Source organism: Podarcis melisellensis, assembly GCF_964234715.1.
Source record: "Podarcis melisellensis genome assembly, chromosome: 3".
In the NCBI taxonomy this organism is placed as follows: Eukaryota; Metazoa; Chordata; class Lepidosauria; order Squamata; family Lacertidae; genus Podarcis; species Podarcis melisellensis.
In genome coordinates, this window is record NC_138530.1 from 27,482,195 (window position 1) to 27,506,035 (window position 23,841).

Genomic DNA, 23,841 nt, shown 5'->3' on the forward strand with positions numbered 1-23,841 from the left:
GGGTAGGCTGGGAAGTAGAAGTATTGCCATGCAAACCATGCAACACTTTCTTACCTGTATCTTTTCTTAGGATTGTAAAACCCTGTGGAAGTCCTCCAACAAAAACTCCTGTGTTTTCTCCAATAATGGTACTACCACTGACAGCTGATGAGGAACCTAAAAACAGCCAAAGAAATTTTATTCTACTGAGAACTAGATGATATCAGGTCAAAATTCACCACCACGGAAAAAGTAGAGAACAATCTTTATTTATTTAAAGTATTTATCGGCCACATTTCAAGACAAAGTCCTAACAACGTGGTGTGCTGAGATTAGATGAACTACACAAAGATGCATTTGAAGCATCAAAGACCATTAAAAAAACAGCACTGCAAGGAGCTTTTGAGTCTCAAGAATCAGCAGCAAACATGGTTGAAGAAAGGCAGATTCAAACAGATGAGTTGTCAAAGCACATTTGAAGGCCTGCACTTTAGAAACCATATATACATAATTCAGATCCACAACAGTGGGGACAAAACTGAAAAGACCCTATCTCTTATGCCTGACAATGTAATTTATCTCATTTATAGATACACAGCCGTAATAGCAAACAGGATGAAATTAGGCAACTTGGTATCAGAAAATGGTGTGTCAGAACAGCAGGGAGTATCTACATGTTTCACCAGCAAGCCCACTTGTATTGATGCTATGACCAAAGGGGACCAGGAGTAGGTGGGGGATCCAGGGCAGGAGGAATGAATCAGAGCTACACTACAACAAGATTTGGCTAAACATGTCATCTGAACATGAGATTGTGGTGAAACTCTTTCCTCCTTAACTAAGACCTGAAGCCAAAGTTTGATCTTGGTTATAGGATGTGGTTAAGGAGGAGAGAGCTGGACCATGATCCCAGCTTCAGATGAGATATTAAGCTAAACTTTGGCTTAGCTGTCATGCCACTCTGAACTACAAGGAGAAGGAAGGTGCAAAACACATCCAAACAGATAATCCAGGGCTATCATTTCCCTGATGATCGGTACCTGAGAAACCTGGTCAGAGAAACTTAGACATCTGAGCTCTAGAACACTGGGTTTAATTTATTTTATTAAGCCCAATGAATCAATGACTATCTTCTGGAGTCACCAGGATAGTGTCCGTGGGCATGCATATCCCTGCAACATTCCCTGTGGCCTTCATGGTTCCCTCCCACATCCCTCTATTTGCTGAAATTAGGCATGAAAAACCCCATTCTATTACAACAAGTAGAACAGGCTCTGGTGTGATCTTGCTTATGGTGTGTGTTGGTTTCTCTAGTTTCTCTAGTTTGCAAGTTTGGCCACAAGCCTGAAACATTTGGCCACCCCTCTGTTAGAGTGAATTACCAACACAAAAGTACCAAGTTGTTCATTTGGAAAGGGCTGTGAGAGGCCCAGAGGTCTAAACTGAAAATTTAGACCTCATTTTCAGAAGCATCATCATTTCAGAAGCATCAACTTGTGTCATTTTCAGAAGCATCATCTTGTATTTTATTACTGTATCCTTCCAATGATAAAGTGTCCAGATATTAAACAAATATAAGTAAAAATGAAAGAAAAATCTGAAGAAGCCTTTAGAAAAAAATAATAATGTGACAATCACCTGAGAAAATTAATAATAATGCTATGAGTTGAGAGAATTACCTGTGAACTGCCCATCCACAGTGATTGTTCCCATAGCCTGATTCCTTACAGCAATTATATGGTGCCAACTGTTATCATTATATTGTCTTCCACCATCATTATCAGGAGTTAGTGCAACAGCAGATCCCTTTTAAAAGATATTTAAACAATTAATAAAAATGTGCCGAGATAGGTCTCTGAGTCATTATTATATCAGCCTTGAAATACAGAGGCAACTTTGTTTCAAAGTGAAATTAGAATATCCTACAGTATTTAAAGGATTCCCCCCCCCCCCATGCTGAAATGGTAGAACCATTCACAATTAAACTTTTCAACTTTGCACACAATTCAGCGGTAAATTATCATTACACACAACCTCATTACATCTTTATCCAATAATGTTAGTGCAATGCAAGGGTCAGTTCTCACTGAGCTGACTGAAAATGGTTCCAAACAAAAATTAACCAGCAGCGACCAGGGTAGAAAGCAAGTCCTATCATTCATAGTGGCCATCCTCCCACAGCCTGGCTATTACTGGGTTTATCCTTGTACCAGGAATCCCAGTGGTAAGGACGAGTGTCAGGGCTCGGGCATGTGCAGCTGTCTTCTAGGGCTACAGATTGCTACCAGCCATGGTGGCTATGTTCCACCTCTACTACTAGAGGCCATATGCCTCTTAATGCCAGTTGCTGGCAAACATAAGTGGGGAGAGTATTATTATACTCATGTCCTGCTTCCCGGCTTCCCGTGGATATTAGGCAACAAATGGATAGCTCAGCTGGTTAGAGCATGCTGCTGATAATGCCAAGGTTCCAGGTTTGATCTCCATAAGGGACAGCTGCATATTCCTACATTGCAGGGGGTTGGACTAGTTGATCTTCATGGTCCCTTCCAGCTCTATGAGTATGATATCTTGTTGGCCACCATGAGAACCAGATGCTGAACTAGATGGGCCTTTGCTCTGAACCAGCAGGGCTATTTTTACTTATTTGAAACATTCATATGCCACTTAATTATTACCCTCTTATAGTCCTTCCTGTCCAGGACTAGACAATGGAAGAAATACACCAACCAGGCAGCTGCTTGGGGCAACTGCACATGAATCCAAAGACTCCCAAGCTCAGATAGAAACCTAGATACCATTACTCGTGTATTTTTAGTTCCCTTTGAAACATAACACAAACCACACACTTACATACAAAAACAGAACAGAACCAAATATCTTGTCTAATATACTCAGGAAGGAATTAAACATTGAACCTCCTCTGATCATTCCACCAGCAGAAGCATGTTAGCTTCCTAGACGGAACTATCCTCCATTCCTCCACCTTGTTATGTTCTCCTGGCCCCTCCCAGAGCCAGTTGTGTGTGTGTGTGTGTGTGTGTGTGTGTGTGTGTGTGTTTGTGTGTGCAATGGTAGGAGGGCAGAAACCCCATTGCACAAGCAGATGTCTCTGTATAGGGCTCCTGTTGATGGGACTCATTAGATGAATCCCACCCTAAAACTAGAACATTAGTGTGCCTGTGTTTCTTGACATATCTATTGCATTTTATAAATATTATTAGCTACTTTGAGGACCCTAGTAAAAAAGTGGAATATAAATCTACTAAATAAATAAACCAACATATATACACAAACCCAGTGTTTCTATACTGGAACATGTTTTTAAAAAAATCCTTCGCACACCACAAGAGAGGTAGCAATTCAAAAGTACCTTTTGTAATATTAAATACAGTATTTTACTTTATGGGTTATTACTCAGAAGCCTTAGATGATGTGAAATGTTACATAGCAATCTAACAGGAGTGAGTCCCCAGGACTATATAAACCAGGGCTCCAGAATCTATTCTGGCTTCCTATTGGCTTCAGGGAACAGTTAAAGAGTTGTTGGGTTTTGACCTTTTTAAAGCACTAAATGGCCTGTGTTTAATTTACTTATGATAACTCCCTTCTCTACATTCTATAGCAAGACATATTCACCCGATTCCAAAACTGTTATCCTTTATGCACCAGATTAAAAGTGCTCTCATTTCTCGGGACTTCCGGTTTAGCGCGACTCAGAGCCAGGCGGGGATTCCTTCGTTGCGGAGGATCCCGAACTCTCCAGGGGAAAATAGGGGTGCCGCAGGGCGCAGCGAACCCCTGAAAAGTGTCCGCAGGACGATACGGGCACAGAGGTTCCCGTGGTGCCGAAGCGCAGAATCCCCGGCCGTCAGGTAACTCCGTTTCGGAGCGAAGAGTACGGCGGGGGGGGAAGCGGGCAGAGGGAAGCCATAACTGCCTCTGGGGAGCGAAGCCCCGTGCCTGGAGGAGGAGCGCTAAATTCTCAGAAAAAGGACAATTTCGAACAAAAGAAGGAAGCTTTATAGATGTGATTAAACCGAAATTCGAATTGGGAAAGAAGGATTTAAGAGAGCTCAACTTCTACCCGAAATCGTGTTAGACGCAGAGCGCTAAGCAAAGCGGTGAAAAGTGTGTGTGTCACTAACGGACAGAACTTTCTCTCCCTGAAATCTTTCCAAGCGTGGGGTACTAAGTAACAGTTTGGGAAGGAAGACAAGGGGAGAGCAAAAAGAAACTATATATCTTCTGGAAGGACTTGGTCCTGGCTCCTCCAGTCTATAACAGCTTAGAGGGAAAAAAGAAGGGACAGCGCGATCTTTGGGGAGAAGCACTGTGCGAGAAAGATCCGTGAAACTAGGGACGCCATTATTTTCCTCACTGTCAGCACGTATTGATAGAAGAAGAAGGAGGAGGAGACAAGAGGAGGGGTGATCGACAGCGGTTTACTACCCAGCAGGGACGTGGACAAAATTAAAATATACCAGTGGGTTTTGCCCATTCTCTTCCTCGCGAGGAAAGCCTGCATTAGAACTATACGGAGTCCCAGCTCTTCTCTTTTCTTTTCTTTTCCTTTGCGTGATTCCAGCCCCTCTCTGCCCCCCCTTTTGCCAGCAAGACTCGATCCTTCCCGGTGAGACTTGTTACTACTTGTGGTTCTCAACCTCTTCTCGCCAGCGGGAAGCATAGCGCTCTAGCGGGAGGGGGAAAGACCGTAACATATTACTTTTTATTCATTTCACATAACCTACCGATCTATTGGAATGGAGTCAGAAATGAGGGAGCAGAATACTGCTTAAGGAAGGGGGGTTGTGCTGATAGAGAAGAGCTCTGGTGCTTCCGGAAAAAGCGGTTTTGACTGAATTAGCCCAATTGAGGGCAGGAAGACAAAGAAATAGGTACAGAATACAGCGAAGGTGGATTAGCCCACTTGGGGGCAAGAAGACTTAGAAAGAACCAAAAGGGGGCAGGGACACTGAACTTTGGAACTTTGAACCCCAACCCTATAATTAACGGATTAGCCTAATTGGTGGCAAGAAGTAAGAAGTAAGAAGATCAAAACTGGACTTATATCTGTAAAAACTGCAATACAAAAGCCACAGTGGGAATCGAAAATTAGATTTTCTTATCTTCCTGTTGAACTGAATTTCCTGCTGAGGGAGGGGGGAGCTAGTTTTTGTGGGAAGGGGAAAAAAGGAAAAGAAGGTCTATCAGGCACAAACGTCATAGTATAAAGAAATTAAAGTAAAATATCAAAATGTCATATACACAGAAAAAGGTGGGGGAAGGGGGGACTCCAACAGAAAGAAAGGGGTCTAAACAAGAATCTGATTTTAGATCAGAAATATTAAAAATGTTCAGTGAGATTAGGCAAAGTGAAAAGAATCTAGAAACAAAAATTGAACAAGTAGACGCAAGAATAGGAAAAATGGATAAGAAAATAGATGAGACAGTCAGAGAACTTAAAGGGCAAATTAAGGAGGTATCTAAGAGAACCCAAGTATTAGAAGAAGGGATGAAAAAGACAAAACTGGAAATAAGAGAATTGAAGCGGGAAGAAGAAAGAATCAAGGCGGAACTCCAGGGGACCAATAAAGCCCAAGAAGAGATGTGGGATGCCATTTCTATGAGTGATCTCCGACAACGGGAAACAAATTTGAGGATGAGAGGTATACCAGAAGCGCAGAATGAGAACATCAGACAAAAGCTTATAGTAGAATTGGCGCAATGGTTGGATCTCCAGGAAAGCGATGTAGCAAATATGATATCGAATGCCTTCAGAATGAGGGTCAAAACGACCAAAGCTAAGAAATACCCAGGAGACTGTCTTATAATTTTCAAAGACAGGGAGACGAGAAATTTGGTCCTTCAAAAAAATAGAGAAAAAAGGCTAATTATAGATGGCAGCTACACAATCATTTTCAAGGACATCCCGATCAGACTGTTGAAACGGAGAGACCCCTATAAAGCAATAGTTCAAGCCCTCAAAAAGAATAATATAGAATTCAAATGGGAATTCCCGGAGGGGATCTCCTTTTTTTATAAGAGCAAAAGACATAGACTGACCAGCCCGCAAGAGATAAGCAAATTCCAAAGAAAATACAAAGAACTGATGGCAGAAGAAGACGAAGAAGTCAAGGGAGCATCAGGAGGAGAGGAGATAAAAAGGAAAAGCGGCCAGAGAGACGAGGAACAGGAGGAAGAGGAGGCGAGAGAGGAAGAGGAGGAAGAAGAGGAGGAAGGAATCTAAACACACCCAACTAAAACAATATGGCTTTAAAAATTTGGAATTGGAACGTGAATGGCTTGAATGAAAAGAAAAAACGCAACAAGGTGGAACAACTTTTAAAGAAGAAAAACTTAGATATAATTTGTCTGCAAGAGACACATATCGCAAGGAGTCACAGAAAGATTTTGATTAATAAAAGACTAGGTAACGAATTTATATCCTCAGATAAAAAGAAAAAGAGAGGAGTGGTAATGTACGTCAAAAGCAAAATTGAAGCCCAACAAATATTTAAAGATGACGATGGTAGAATAATGGCAATACAGATTAATTGGCAAGGCCAAAAAATAATGCTGGTTGGGATCTATGCACCAAACGAAAACAAATCAGAATTCTACAAAAAATTGGAAGACAAGCTATTAGAATTCGCAGACCAAAAGATAGTTCTGATGGGAGATATGAACGGGGTGGTTTCCTTGGAAATGGATAGATTAAGAAATAGCAACACAAAAGAAGGGAAGCTACCCAAATCTTTCTTCGATATGGTAAAGAGCTGTAATCTAACAGACATCTGGAGGCTAAGACACCCACTGAGAAAAGAATTTACTTTTTACTCCGACCCTAATGAATCACTGTCCAGAATTGATCAAATTTGGATCTCAAACGAGTTGACGCCAAGAATATCCCAGGTAGAAATCCAACCAAGAGTTATCTCAGACCACAGCCCTCTGGAATTAGAAATTAAAGGTTTGGAAGAAAGATCGTTCAGGTGGAAAATGAACGATTACTTACTAGACGACCAAAAAATAATACACGAGGCTAGAAAGAAATTGAAAGAATTTTTTGAAGACAATTGGGATAAAGGAACGAAGAGGAGTGTTGTCTGGGATGCAGGCAAGGCGGTGATGAGGGGGTATTTCATCCAACAGAATTCGATTAAAAGAAAAAATAGAGAAAGAGAAAAGAAGGAAATTCTAAGACAAATTATGGAAAATGAACAGAAATTGATAAAAAAGCCGAATAATGCCAGAATCAAACAAACTATTAAGGTGCTGCAAAAGGAGTTTGAAATGATGATAAACAAAGAAATTGAATGGAACATCAAAAGACTAAGGCAAAGGAAATTTGAATTTGCGAACAAAGCAGGAAAGTGGCTGGCATGGCAGACTAAGGAAAGGAAAGAGCGAACTACAATAAATAAAATAGAAGTGGGTGGAGAGGAGATAACAAATCCAAAAGGGATTAGGAAAGGATTTCTGGATTTTTACAAACAATTGTATAGAAGGAAAGAAAAAAACAACATAAGGAAAATAGAAAGGTATTTAAGGGAGAAAGAGATACAGAATATTTCTTCAGAGGCAAGAGAAAGGTTGAACACCCCAATAGGAATAGACGAGATAAAAGAAGTAATAAAAAAATTGAAAAATGGGAAAGCCCCGGGACCAGACGGATTTACAGCAAGATATTATAAAGAACTGGAGACAACTTTGATACAACCAATGAAAGAAGTGATGAATATGATTCTGAAGAAGAAAGAAATCCCAGAGACGTGGAGAGAAGCATTCATAACATTCATCCCAAAAGCTGATGCAGACCTGACGCAAGTTAAAAACTTCAGGCCAATCTCCCTATTGAACACGGATTATAAAATCTTTGCAGGGATATTGGCGGGAAGGCTGAAGAAGGTTTTACAAGAGATCATAAATGAGGACCAGGCAGGCTTTCTACCTGGCAGACAGATGAGAGACAATGTAAGAAACATCGTAAACATTGTGGAATATCTGTCTGCCAGGAATGAGAAACAGGCAATGTTAATGTTCGTGGATGCGGAAAAAGCATTTGATAATGTATCTTGGGACTTCTTAGTGAGAAATATAGAACAGAGAGATATGGGTAACGATTTTCTGAATGGAATAAAGGCGATATACACGGAACAAAGAGCCAAACTGATAGTAAATAGTGTGATATCAGAAGAGATAAAAATTTCTAAAGGTACCAGACAAGGTTGCCCACTGTCTCCATTGATATTCATCATGGTTCTGGAGGTGCTATTGGATTCAATAAGGAAAAAGGAAAGAATAAAAGGGGTGACGGTAGGAAAAGATCAGCACAAAGTTAGAGCCTTTGCGGACGATTTAGTGTTGACGGCAGAAGATCCGTTGGAATCAGCAACAGAAATACTAGAAGAAATGGAGAAATTTGGAGAAGTGGCGGGATTTATAATAAATAGGAAGAAAACAAAAATTATGGTCAAAAATATGGAGAAATCAGCGATGGAAGAATTACAGCAACAAACAGGAATTGAAATTGTCAAAAAAGTGAAGTACTTAGGAATTTGGCTGACTACAAAAAATATTGACCTGTATCAGAATAATTATATACCGACATGGAATAAAATTAAGAAAGATTTGATAGTATGGAACAAACTAAAACTTTCCTTCTGGGGTAGAATTGCACTAATCAAGATGTCGATACTACCTAAAATGCTATTTCTATTTCAAATGTTACCGATATTAAAAGGAACGACGACCTTCAAAGAATGGCAGAGGATGATCGCACGCTACGTCTGGCAGGGGAAAAAACCTAGAATTAAACATAAATTATTGATAGATGCGAAGGAGAGGGGGGGGTTCGCCCTGCCAGACCTTAGGATGTACTACGAGGCATCATGCCTCTGTTGGCTGAAAGAATGGATCAACCTCAAAAACACAAAATTGTTAGATTTAGAAGGTTTCGATAATAGAGCAGGATGGCATGCCCATCTATGGAAAGAGAAGAAAAAGGGTTATAAGTCGTTTGAAAACCATATTTTCCGGAGAGCGTTGCTGGAAGTATGGGATAGATATAAAAACATCTTGGAGGTAGGAGTGCCACATTGGCTATCCCCATTGGAGGTGTTAGCAGTTAAAAAAGTTAACATGAGAGACAATTGGGCGACATATGGAGAACTAGTGGTGAAGGAAGGGGGAAAATGGAGGATAAAACCCTACGAACAAATAAAAGGACAGGTTTACGATTGGCTACATTACCTACAAATAAATGAAATGTTTAAGAAGGATGTAAAGGAAAAAGGATATAGAGAAAGAGACTCGGAATTTCAAACAGAAATAGTGAACAACAAACACAAGGTGATCTCAAAAATGTATAAAATTCTGTTAGACTGGCACACGATGGATGAGGGGGTGAAAGATACGATGATCCAATGGGCCAGAGACTTGGGACATAATATAGAAATAGACGAGTGGTATAAAATATGGAATGAAAACATAAAATTTACAGCTTGCGTCTCCCTAAAAGAGAACCTAATGAAGATGGTGTACAGATGGTATCTGACGCCAGTGAGATTAGCCAGAATGTACAAAATTAGTAATAAATGCTGGAGGTGTGGAGAGAAGGAGGGTACATTCATGCATATGTGGTGGGAGTGCAGTAAAATAAGGGAGTTTTGGGGGATAATATATAGCGAACTGAAGAAAATACTAAGATATAACTTCGATAAGAAACCCGAAACTTTCCTATTAGGAATAACAAGAAAAGTTATAACAAGGAAAGACTGTAAATTTTTCCAATACGCCACCACGGCGGCAAGGGTGCTGGTGGCCCAGAATTGGAAGGGAAAAGAGGTCCCGACCTTGGAAGAGTGGAGGGCAAAGCTTACGGATTATGTAGAACTAGACAAATTAACAGGCAAAATAAGATATCAAAAAGATCAGAAATTTTTGGAGGACTGGGGGAAATTTACCGATTATTTGGAAACAGTATGTGAGGAACATACAACGTTAGTGTGCCTAAAAGAAGCTTTGTAAAAGAGTGAGGAGCATTACGTGAGAACAAATAAAGATATTACTGTAAGACCTAATGGTAATGTTGAAATTAAGAAATGTGTAGATATGATAGAAATTGCGGAAGATTGTCGGGAAAGTTGAGGGAGGTCCAAATAGGGAAGAGCTACGATATGTACTTGGATGTAAAAAAAGCTTTTATCTTTCTGTGTTATCAAAAACTTAATAAAAACGAATAGAAAAAAAAAAAAAAAATAAAAGTGCTCTCATTTCTCAAATCTTTGACAACAAATTATTTACACCTTTCATTTCCAGTTTTAATAGCCGTCTATTGCTGCAACCACATTGTAAACAGTTTTAGGTTCCAAGTCTTTTTTAATTTTTAAAAAAATGTTTTATGAATGAAATGTAAGCCACCTTAAGAACTTTAAATTGGAAAGCCTAGTTAAAAATGAGAAAAAGTACAGTGGTACCTTGGTTCCTGAACACCTCCGTTGTCATATGTTTCGGTTCCCGAACGCCAAAAACCCAGAAGTAAATGCTTCTGTTTTCAAATGTTTTTTGGAACCTGAACCTGTGATACAGCTTCCACTGAGTGCAAGAAGCTCTTGCAACCAATGGGAAGCTGTGCCTTGGTTTGCAAACATTTTGGAAGCCAAACGAGCTTCCAGAACGGATTACATTTGAGAACTGAGGTACCACTGTACTTGTGTTATTATAGCTCTACTAATGTGTATGGTGACATATAATAAAACTCTAATATCTATGAAGCTCAACAGAGAAGCATTTCAAAACTCAATCAAAACTCCTGCTGGGTTGGGGAGTAGAGAAGGAATTGGGCAGAACTGACCCTGCGCCTAGTTCTGCCAGACTCCACCAATGCAGAGCTCCTTGTTATGCCTGCTGAACACGTGGGTAGGCAAACATGTCACTGACAGAATCCCCACCAACAGCAGCCCACAAAAAGTTCTGATATTGGGTGAGGATGAGATGTGGAGGAATGAGGTACCCTTTCATCCACTGGATCCCAAGACTGCCTGACTGCCATCATGCAGCAACATCAGGCCCAATTCAGACTCATTTGCTTAGCCAGTGCCAGGCTGGTACAGCAGTCTGTCTAACCTCCTCTCAACTTCCACCCCAACCAGTGGTGGATCCTGGTGCTCCATCAAGTTCCTCTACTTCCTTGACAGGGTTTGGTTTACAGCCTAAACCAGAAGATGAAACCATAATGAGTGCCATCTGACTAAATCATACTTTGAGTAGATCCAGTGAAATCAATGGACGTAAGTTAGTCACGACCAATTTATGTCCACTGATTTCAGTGCATCTGTTCTGAGTATGCCATAGTTAGGTAACACCCATCAATACTAGAATTTAAAGATCTGCTTAAGCATACGTAGGGAGCTTTCTTCTTACATGATGGAACTTTTCACTTTTACTACTGGTTAAGAAAAGCTCCCTTGAACTCATGGAACTAATTTCATGGTTCTTTGAATCCTGGTCTGAGCCATTTTCACTTAACTTTCCAAGAACCATGTTTGGACACTAAGGCTTGAGCACCAAGCTTCTGCTCCATTCAAATAAGAGGATGTGATTTGCTATAAGTCCCTTTCCATCTGCAGCCCCCAACACTTAGTCCCATACTATTCTCCAATGCCCAGGAGCAGATTTTAAGTTCTTTTAAGGTCTGTATAAAATATTTCCACCTTATTTCCAAGGTATTGTGATATCTTTGTTTTTCTGAAAACAACTTTGATACATCCAGAGTTCTGTTTTATACGCCAGTTCACTCCTGAAAAATAAATTATTCAAACGGATGCACATTATAGTGGAAAGGACAAAGCATGTATGTTTACTAGATGTAGGTGGGAATGCGATTTGTATGTATAGTGGAATGTGCATCCTACTGACATGCTTGGCTGGCAAGATGTGCACTTAGATGCTCATTCCAACATGTGTTCTGATGTGCATTCAGCCTCCTGTTTGTTTCTCTCTCTGGTGAGTTTACGCAAGAGTTTGCACATCCACCTGCTGATTATTTTTCTCCCCCTGGTAAAAAGTAAACTAGACAGAATTGAACATAAGGAAGGTCCAGGTAATTGCTCGTACCAGTGAAACAATATCTGTGTTGGAAATCGAACTGTCAGATTACCACGGTATCCCTACTTTTCACTAGAGCTGCAAGAGAAATAAGATCAACATTTCAACTTCACTTTATTTCATCCAAAGTTCCTTTTGCAGCTCAGAGTAGGGGAATGTAAAAGGGGAAGGGGAAGGTGTTAGTGGGTCCTAGCTCTGCGTCCAAAGACAGAAAAATCAATAGCTTTTTTTTTTTGACACTAATTGCATCCTTTTTCAAACACTGCAGATTATTTATGGAAAGCTCTTTGCAGCACCATGCCTAGCAGCTTCAGGAAGAGTATATTGTCAAAAGTGGATGTAGAATCTGTATTTGGATAAATGATGGCTGTCTTGGAATCATTAGCCCAATCCTTAAAAGAGCAATCGCACATCCCAAGACAGCATGTGATAGCATTTGTAGGAGACAGCTTTCTGGTATCATTTGTATGTAAGAAGTGCATTTAAAACTAAACTTCTGTATAATCATAATTTTCTCCATTTGTATTAAAATAAATGTATCCAAACACATACATAATTGTAACCTATTACACAAGAGTCATGATTTTAGTGATCTGAATGACTAACGGCCTGGTAAATGAACTCTATAAATTTTAGATTTGTAGGAAGCAAAACAGATGTAAGCACAATACTAAAAACAACAGGAAAACGCAACGACAGTGCTCATGCATTCATTCTAGAATGAATGTGTGTTATAGGGAACTTCTTGTTTAATTAGTGTTTGTTCTTTATGAAGGAGACTGTAATAAAATATATTATCTGGGGATATAGCCAAATTAAGATTCATATTATGTACAGCTTTGTGGAAAGGCAAACCAGTATCAAGCAGCTCAACATGTTTCACAGTAGTCAAAGTTAGAATGGCACATAAATAGTAACAGCAGATTCAGTGCATGATGCTTTATCAAGGATATTTTCAGCAGCCATCAACAATCATACAGCTATGTCAATCAGACCTGTGTCTAAGATTTGTTCATGTCTGCCACTACAGTAAGAGTGTCTTGGACAAAGATGCCCAAATATTAGTCTAAAATACAAGATAAATGATACACCAATGATAATATAATTTTTAAACAAAATATGTTGCTACATAAAAGCTGTAACTTAGTAGTTAAATGACCTGTTTCCTCCTAGCTCTTCTTTTCTCAAGTACACTGATTACTAGAGATAAAATCCTAAGCATTTTCAAAAGGTATATGTGCTTATTTTCAAAAAGAGTAAGTATTCATCAGAGTTACTGCTTTTCGTCAGTCTGATATATTGGTATACAGAGAAGTTCTCTGTCCCACGAGAATGCATTTTACAGGCCAACAAGCTTTCCGTTTCATACACTATTTTTTATTGTCTTCCACCCTATTTCAACATTTTAATATTTTACAAACACACATTTCATTATCGTAGTTTAATAATTAAAACCAGAACTGGTGTCATGCCCAATTAATGTGCCCTGGTAGCATGCCCATTAGTTTTTCCATTAGTGAATTCAACAATACTAATGGGATTACTAGCATGGGATGCTAATTGGGCGTGACATAAGAAACTGGCTTACTTCTTAGCATACCCTTGCTAATGATGAAATTAATGAGCATTTTATTAAATGCTGTCTCATCAAAGTGTACTTAGTTAGCGTTAAAATTGTTACAAACGATGCTGCATGCCAAAGATGAGGTGTCTACAAAAGTGATTCTTTATATGTTTTGGCAACAATCTGGAGCATTTTATTTTATTCATCAGAAATCACATTTGTAGCAACACAATTTCGACATTTTAAGCTACATAAGGGAATATGCCAACCAGAGTCAAAAGTTGGAGAAAATCACTCTGCAGATATGAGAAACAGTCCTCTGAATGCTTCTGTAACATGTTAAAAGCTGAATGACTATAGTCCGCAACCCATTTACTTTGTAACAGTGCTGTCAGCTCTAATAGGAATTGCTTTGGAGTAAAAGAATTTCAACTATAGTAATCACATTTAAATATTCTGAGTTAAGCAAGATTTGGACAAGAATATCCCTTATAAAAAGCTATAGAAAGAAGCAGGTCTCTCCAGGAGGAAACCATTGCATTCTCATGCCAATTATGTGCAGGTGGAAAGGGAACTGCACTTTAAAAAAAGAAGTTATTCTTTTCTAGATCCTTCTATGGTCTCCTCACCAAAACTCTAACTTTTCACTAGTGGGGGATGAAAACTCCTAATAAGATGAATTATCAATAAATGTATTTGTGGAAAGAGGAGGCTAGAGAAGGTAGACCAACAGACATAACAGGCCACCAAAGACAAGTTTCGCTTCTGTTTCATTTTCTTGCTATGGGGTGTCCATGTCAGAAGGCTCCACCTCCATATGATGTTCTGAGTCCAGTGAAATAACTGAAGGCAAGATGCAGTTGAACAGCTCGTTTTATAGATCCTAAGTGTTCACACAGCACAACAGAAAGTCCAGGGGATCTCAGGGCATGTACAGTTCCACTAGCCCTAACACTACAAAACAGCAACAATTCTTTCTAAGGTTCTTCAGGTGAGAATATTTCTTCTAATTCCAAAGACATCACAGAGTGCCTTCTCAACTGCTTCAAGTTCTGCTTTGTTTCAATTTGGATCTCAGATAGGAGGATCTAGATGTCCAGGTTGACAATTGATCCATTCAGGCACAAATGTCACCTTCCTGCACCCACCCACCCCTGGTCTACGTAAACCCAAGTAACTAACTCAGGGAGGCGGGAAGGTGGATAAGGACTAGCATTCTTCTCATATATTGTTGTTGTTTAGTCATTTAGCCGTGTCCGACTCTTCGTGACCCCATGGACCAAAGCACGCCAGGCACTCCTGTCTTCCACTGCCTCCCGCAGTTTGGTCAAACTCATGCTGGTAGCTTCGAGAACTGTCCAACCATCTCGTCCTCTGTCGTTGCCTTTTCCTTGTGCCCTCCATCTTTCCCAACATCAGGGTCTTTTCCAGGGAGTCTTCTCTTCTCATGAGGTGGCCAAAGTATTGGAGCCTCAGCTTCATGATCAGTCCTTCCAGTGAGCACTCAGGGCTGATTTCCTTAAGAATGGAGAGGTTTGATCTTCTTGCAGTCCATGGGACTCTCAAGAGTCTCCTCCAGCACCGTAATTCAAAAGCATCAGTTCTTCGGCGATCAGCCTTCTTTATGGTTCAGCTCTCACTTCCATACATTACTACTGGGAAAACCATGGCTTTAACTATACAGACCTTTGTTGGTCTCATATATTAGTCCTGTCTAATATATTTCCCTCTTGGTGCCCTCCTGAAAAGGGTCTCCTCATCCTTCCAGGTTAGAAGCTCCCTATGTATCCAGACCTCTGGGTAAGAGATGTACCTTCAAACTGCTTGACCAGCCCTTCTAGTGGGTTCCTGAGACTTGCCATTGCCTCGCTTGCTAGGGGCCTTCCTGGGAGAATGCAAGGCTGGAGGTTTATGTTGGCTTAAACCTCTTCCCCAGGCTAACAAGCCTGACTTCAGTCTCCAGCAGCCACACCACTTGCCTGGATGCAAAGTTGCTTCCTCTCTGCCCCAGCTAGCTCTACATGGGCATTCCTCAGCCTTTCTTCCTACTTCCAGCCCCCCAAATTCTGCCTGGTTCTCTACATCTTTTATTTCCACCCTACTCTTCCTAGTGGCTTTTCTGCCCACACCCACAATCTTGTGATGTATGTTCATCACACCCATTAGGATGGTGAGCAGGACAGTGGTGATAGAAACTGCACTGGGGAAGACCTTGGCAGCTTTTCATAGTTGGTTATCAAGCCCATTATGTATCTACTAAAGTCAGGGTCGGAGTCAGGATCTGGTGTCCTTAAGCAGCTGCTAGGGCTTTAGCTGTTCCCTGGCAAAGTCCAATGTTGATGTTCGCCCTGTGCCTCTTTAAAAAAAAATACACTCTGGTGCAGCAGAACACACCATGCCCAGGGCCTCATCAATCCTGGAACTGTAACCTGTAGTCTCCATGCAGGACTGATGTAAGGACTATATCATACGCCAGGAACAAATGTGGCAACAAGGGACAGGTCTTAGCTTCCAATAATAATAAACCACTGTAATATTGCTAAATTGGCTTATTAATTAACTTGCTAGCCATCCTATTGTTGGAAATTAGATGATGGACTAGCAGAAAAGTTCCTATGTTGGTATGAAACTTCACATCACATTGTATTTGTCAGTTTTTACGATGCCACATGACTTGTCCTTTTTGTCCATTTTTTGCGTATGGGGAACAATAAGCCTAAATCTAATCTGCATTTAACTGGTCTGGTCTGGTCCCTACACTTTGACAAGTGCAGCTCACAGAGCAATATATTCAGGAATGCTTCCAGAATTCTTGCAACACACTGGCAGCAAAAAAAGACATGCTGTACTTCACACTGGTGACACAGTCACATGAAAGCCCTTAATATATGTAATATATTCAAAATCCACATTATTTTCATTTCTTTTCAAAGTTTCTTCCTAGGCTGTCTAATCATAGGTTTATTTTCTTCTGCCAAACTTATATTTGAATTACCATGTACACTTTTTAATACATACATTTTTAAATACTGGCAATACTGACATTTGTGTTATTTTTACATAATAAACAGTTTTTTATTTCATTAGATAATCTAGTTTTAAAAGGAGTGTTGTCAGTTTTGCAGAGTTTGAGATTATATTACTGAAGTTCTGTCTGCATCCGCAAAGATCTTGAATTATACAATCCTAGTGTCAGTATTTCATGGGGTCCAAACAATTTTAATGCAGAAATTTAACTCAATTTGACTTCGTAACTTATTAGTAATTCAGTGCCAGAGAAACAATAGGTTTTAAACTTCTGTCCTCTAACAAACTTCACTACATTCAATTTAAATGAACCCATTAACCTATTAATTAATAAGCAGAAAAAGAAGAAAAATCATATCATTAAAAGGCATAAAATGCTTTTGAGACTGGCAAATTTACTATACCTGAGGATCAAAGAGAAAGTAAGGACGTCCCCTCTGCAACTGAAGTACAATATATTCCTCTTGATTCCCAGGTGACACGGAGAAAAGAATTAGACCATCAAGTTCCTTAGTTCTGAAACTCACTTTAATGCCTGGTTAGAAATAAAAGGATATTATTTACCTCTCAGTTTTTCATGCATTCATAGAAATCAATGTGTCTGATAAGAAACAAAAAGCCAGAACTATTATCCAGGGGGACCAGGGAAAATATGTGCACTTGAAGCACATGATCCAATTAACATGAGTTCTGAATATGCTAAAAAAATTACCTGCTCAGGTGTTGTTTTCTAAAAATGTACCTCATGAAAGATGACGTTCACTTTTCCATCTGCTCTACCTTTCCCCCTACCACTAATAAAGATGGTTTATTCCTATGTCAAACTCCACCTCCTATTTTAATGAGTCTTCCCTTTCCACAAAAGTTGTGTTTTCTTCTCCCTCATTTTTGGAGAATGGAAGAACTCTGAAGGAATTCCATTAGAGGCAAGTGTGTGTGTTACACTTGCCTTATTAAATGTACAAAATGGAAGACTGGGGGCTCTTTGTACACAGGCTTACATCCTGGCAGGACCTCCGAGAGTGACCATGTGACCCCATAACCTGAGATGGTTACTCTAGGAAGTAATGTAAGCCATTGTACAAAGAACCCCACACTGTATTTTACTGTCGTGGAGAATAAACACTTGGAAAATTTTCTGCCTCAGGTGTCAAAAGAAGTTAACTGGCTTTGGATAGTACTATGTGCCTTGACATGAAGCAAGGGATGCAATTTGCTGCTCCGCCTCAGGCAGCAAAATGTCTGGGGCTGGCCTTGTCTACAATTATGGCTGCTAGGCAGGAAAAAGCATGTACTTAGGAGGACAGTGAAAAGTAAGCATTTGGTGAGGATTTTATTGACACAATTTTGGCACTTTTGTGACGAATATTAAAATTATTTGTGGGATTCCATGCTGTTTTCAACAAGGGCAGTTATGATTAACAATGTGCTCTTACTTCATATCTACTCATACCCATATCCTTGTGGTTCCCCCTTAGCACATTAAACACAGAGCAGGCTAATTTATTGGGTTTTACCCAGCTGTAGCAAATGAATCAACTTCTTCATATTCATTTTTTCCCTTCCTTTGCCAGGCAGAAAATAATAAGTAATGGGAAGCTCTTTGTGTAGACAGAAACGATTATGAAAAATTAAAGAATCATAACTGCAACACGTATTCATATTACATAAGGCTACTAATTACCTCACACCACAAGCAATATCCTTTGACCCACAGACTTTAATCATGCCACAGGTTGTCACCGAGTGCATCACAGTGTACTCACAAATATTAAGACGTTCACTTGAGATAATGAACATCAATCATGCTATTAAAGTAGCTGTTCAGAGCTATGCAACAATTGACTTTGAATAAACATAACAGGGGATATAATCAAAATCTCCTTTAGTGTTCAGGTGGCATTTCAGAGGGCTAGGGGTGGCACAAAGAAAAAGGAGAACTGGAGGGAAAAACAGAGAAATTTGTCCTCAGGGCGATGTCATGGTTACTTAATTCCTGAGTATTCCTTTACATATATTTACCTTTTTAAAACTGATTGCTACTAAAATATTGAAGGCAGATTAAAAATACATTAAAACCAACATTAAAACAACTAATAAGAGAAACAAGGTAAAAGAGTCAGCTTCAGTAATTGCCTGACAGTCCTGTAAATAAAACCTAAACTCTTGACAGTATTTGTACTAGTGCGTTTGGTAATGATACTGGTGTGGCATGTCATGTTCTAAGAACATCAAGTTTTGAGCCATTGGTCTATTGCAGAGCTTTCCAAACGGTGTATCGTGACACATTAGTGTGCCGGCTGCAGTGTGCAGATGCGTCATGTGATTCAGTAAGATCCTCTTGAAAGTGCTCTCTTTCTATCAGCGTTGCTTTGCCAGCATATATGTTATGGAAACCACATTAGATCTCTATCAAGGAGCTGCCACATGGTACCTGTAATATATAGTTGGACCCTTAATTGAGAAGCTTTGAATATTATTATATTAAATAAAGGCTAGAGCTGGATGGTGAAAGGTCGCTTTAATATATTTTTCCAGCTCTTTCCTACAGCCTGCTGAGCCACTGAGTGTCTCAATTACCTCCTGATTTCATATATTTCATTCTATTCTCTTCATTGTTCTCAACTTTCCACATCACACTGTCATACACTTTCTGTGTTTTGCTGGATGGCTCTAAGATGAAAAACTATGTAGCCTTACTTTCGACCAAGAGGTACGATACCTTCTACAACACAACTATCTTTAGGAACAGTGAACAAGTGATTTTTCATGGAAATTGATAGTAGTGCAAATATAGCCAACTTAACTCTGCTGGTAGCAGAAAAAGGAACATTCCTAAAACTCCTTGGGTTGGATTCAGAAAAGTACTATCAGAAGGGGCTGTCATGAGATGACTTTTGGCATGCTCCATCCGCTAAACCCTCCCAAAGGCTTTCCTGAGAGTTGGAGAACGCAAGTGAATGGGGTGGGCTAAGGCCCTGGGGAGACCGGATGACAGAGATTCCTGACTTTCACACTGAGGCTCCTTTCATAAGCAATACTTTGTGGTACTTTCTTAAAGTAGTAACTGTGATCTGGTTCAGATTTGAAATATATAATCAACTAATTACTCCACCCTGCCCCCGTTATTATCGTTGCAATATCTCAAAGCAACCAGAAGCTAAAGGAGGTCAATCCTAAATAGGGTAAAGAAAGGGAATTGTTAACAAACCTGAATGTGGCTGGCTGGCTGAATAAAGGAATTAATAAAAGGACCAAAGGAATGGTGTTCTATACATCCTATCATTCTGGATCAAGGAAATCATCTTGATTTAGACTCAAGTACATTCTGTTATGTTAAAGTGACAAATTTGATACCTGTTTTTATTTTTTTTTGCCACCCCATTATACCCACTACTGGTAAAACAAACAGGACATTTTAGCTTTAATCTTCTTACTACATAACCCAAATAACTTCAGTCATGTTTGCATTAATGTTGCATTAATCATGTTGTTGCGTATTAATGAGTTTTCAGGCTATGCTAATTACTGTCATAGATTCTGCAGCAGCCCATTAAATATACAAATTACAGAATTAAAGAGCCAGAGCTCTTCATGATTAATCTTTAAATGGAGAAAAACTAATGATGTCTGTACAAAGTTTCTCTCTACTTTGGGCTGACTGAGCCCAATGAGCAATCAATTAGAGTATTTGAGGAATAAGAAACCTCTAAGATAGTGTAAAGGGGCTTTTTTTGCACAGTTATTCAAAACAGACATTGGGGATAAAGCCTTTTCAGTTTTTCTACTATACAAACATTTATAACATCATCCAATCTTTAAGACTTTCTTAAGTGTCTACAGGCTTACATTCATTATTATGTACCCACTGGAAGCAGCTGCCTGCCTCTGTATGAATATAGTAAATCAATCTTCTCTTTTTAGCAAGGACACCAGTCCTGTTGCTCTCTAGTTAAGAAGATTTACAGCAAACCTTGGTGAAAACAAAGGCGAGATAAGTTTAGAGTCATTTGATAAGATTTGATGTATTAGAAGCACTTTCCCCTCCTAGCTCCTGAATGATGTTTTGTTTAGGAAGAGAACAATGGCTAGTGGTTAGGGATTGTAAATTAAGAGAGATGGATTCTGCACCAAGTTCTGCCACAGACACAGCGTAGAACATTAGTCAAGTCATTTAACTTCTCCTGGCCTAATTTCATGGACCATCTGTAAAGTGAAGGTTGGTACTGTTCATGCATCTAATTTCCAACATATCAAGAGAGTGGGGGTGAAATAATGCAGTTAATTATCAACGTTTTTATATTATATAAACTGCATCCTCAGATACAACCAGAGTGCCTAAAACCAATATATATTTTTACTTATCTCTCAAAATATGAATGACATATGCAATCATTACCAATTGGACTGGATGCATAAGTCACAGAAATAATATTTCATGGGCCAATGTCCTGTACAGCCAGTAATAGTACCACTCAAGAATACTTCATAACTAGGGAAGCTTGAGGATTTTATATGCTCCACCTTTTGAAACAAACATACCTGATTTGTACCGGCCAGGGTCATTGCAGGTTGGAAAGTATATATGCAAATTAGTCCACAGTTCTACAAACCTTTCACTGCATAGTCCATCTGCTTTATTACTGTTGTTGTTACAGTTTACCCAAGGACCCTCTCTGCCTTCCCGCCCCTTCTTCTTCTTTTTTACAGCTTTAGGCTGCTTGGAGCAGCTAGAAAGTGTTAAACTGCTGCACAAGCTGAAATGCTTGTGAAAAAGCTCCAGGAACCAGCCAAATATCTTTATGAGCTGTCCTTTCGTGGATAATTGTACAGAAAAAAAGATGGCTGCCCCCATGTGCCCATGGAAGCCACCAGCATTTTTTCCTACCAGATCTGTCTTAGTTCCGGACCACCTGTAATAATGGACTTTTCGTTTCCTGGAGCATTTTCACAAACATTTTTAAACCACAATGTACTGTGCTGTGCTTTCTAGATTCTCCAAGCAGTGTGAACTTGTAAAGAAGGAATATATATATATATATATATATATATATATATATATATATATATCAAACCACTTTATAATCTGGAAGGAAGGAAGGATAAAGTGACCTACCTCTTGAAAATGTATACAATTTTATAACTGAGAATTTAAGCACCGAAAATGGGATGAAACAGACTTCCTATCAGTTATGTGTGAAAAAGACATGGACCAACTTAAGCCTGATCTGCCCTTTCCTGTTCACAACACAGGGTATCTTCACAGGACCATTTCAGTAGCTGTGAGAGAAAAGTTGGACTCTGGTAACATCCTGCCTGGATTACTGCAGTGCATTATGTGGATGGCTGGGAACAGTCGCTCCATTAGGAGTCTCCCAACACCTTAACAAACTATAGTTTCCAGGAATCTTTGGGTTATGCCATGGTTGTAAAAGTGGCATAATAATGCTTTAAATGTGTGGTGTGACTGTGACATTTGTCTTCTGCCTCAGGTGCACTAGACTTATCTTGCCAGGATTGGACCTCACTGGCAATCTGATACAACTAGAATATGCTTTTCTGTGGAACTTTGAACTTCAGTAAAATATAGCACTAATGTAAAACATATACACTTATGAGATATGTAAGCAATTCAAAAGGATTTTTTCTTTCTAGTTTCTCTGCTTTTTTTTAAAGCAGAGGTTAGAGTCAGTGTTGTTTATCCCTTGATAAGAGAAAATTTAAGCAAGCTACATGAAATAAACAGTTTCTTATTCATAATATTCACAGAGCTTAAACTGTAAGGGACTTAACCCATCTTGAAGTCGTCCAAATAACTAATTGGTGATCTCTTTGATTTCCATTGTTAGGCTCAGCGTAAACCTGTGTTTAATAATGGCTTTAGTAATACAAACATTGCCCAGGCAAAAAGTAATTAAACTGACTGAGGGGGAAAGACCATGACTAGAGCTGGGTAAAATACAAATACATCAAAATTAAAGTCAGTGTAATGATCTGAAACATGACAAATTTAGACAACAAGTACTCCAGCCAAGGCAGAATCTGGACACGTTACAATTTGGAAGAGTTGAAAGCATACATAAAGTAGAAATTCTGCAGTGAGTGAGGTTGCTTATTGATTAGGCTAAGCACATAGTGAATAAAAGATTAGGAGTGATCTGAGACAGATAATAAGCCAAAGTGAAAGCATAGAATCATGAGGAAGGAAAACCAATGGTACTAAAAAAAATAATGTATTGAACTGGTTTCCAAAATTCCTTACTAGCTTGTAAATAAATTTTCCTTGAACCTCTTAGTTTTGCCTTCTATCATTCTCCTGTACAGCACGGCCCTTCCTAATTAAAGGAGACGTGAAGTCACAAGTTTAAGAAAAACTAAACCTGAAAAGTTATTTGATCAGACTACAATGAGACAAAGCAAAAGGTCAGCAAAAATCAAGGAAGAAATTCAGTAGGAACTGCAAGTCATGACAGAAGTGCAGGAAGATCAAGCTACATCTAGCCTATCCCAAACTTTCAAAGCAGAACAACAAACTCAGCAACAAATCTGCCAAATGCTAATGATTCTACCAAGGAGGCAATAATTGAAAGTAAGAAATATACAATATTTCATCCTGTAGTGTTTGCAGTGCCATTTCCCCTAATTATTCTTGACACAGTGACCTTCTTCAGTAGAGACATAAAACAGTTTGCTTCACTCAGAATAAATAAACTCACCAAACTTTTGTGTGGAAAACTATTTGGTATGGGGACTGTGAAAATCTAATGAAAAAGAAAAAGCCCTTCAAGTTTCTGATCACATTTCAATCAAATACAGATGCATTTTTTTCTGATGATGATTCAGCTACATAACTTGCACATCCAAACTCTCTCAATACAGTAGGTAGTGACCTTTTTCTTCGGTTGTTTTACTGTGCCTCATAAACTGATTATTTTCAATGGACTGCAGCATTAAGTTTCCTTTTCCTTTTCTCTTTTCCAATGAGAAAAGCCTAACAGTAAAATAGGCTGGATGTTGCAGCTATAAATCAGCTTTTCCAAGATGGAGACTGCAAGCAGAGTAAATCTCTGTTAGGTATGAGATTACACTCCTAATATCCTATGACAATGAAGCAATGGCTGCTCCCCGTTTGAGGACCTTTCCATGCTTACAATGGTATA

The 23,841-nt window shown here is 39.3% G+C and overlaps 1 protein-coding gene across 7 annotated transcripts in view; it reads right to left on the reverse strand.

Moving 5' to 3' along the window:
• Positions 1 to 23,841, reverse strand: part of USH2A (usherin) — a 425,043-nt gene that overhangs the window by 281,320 nt on the left and 119,882 nt on the right. For all 7 annotated transcript variants that reach the window (XR_014166233.1, XM_081903562.1, XM_081903561.1 and 4 more), the window contains exons 22-24: positions 17,086 to 17,216; positions 1,659 to 1,785; positions 55 to 156 (exon numbers count right to left, since the gene is read on the reverse strand). Coding sequence is in view for 6 of the 7 variants with exons in the window: in XM_081903562.1 (XP_081759688.1) it covers positions 55 to 156; positions 1,659 to 1,785; positions 17,086 to 17,216 (360 nt within the window). In the remaining variant the exon portion in view is untranslated. The remainder of the gene's footprint in view (positions 1 to 54; positions 157 to 1,658; positions 1,786 to 17,085; positions 17,217 to 23,841) is intronic.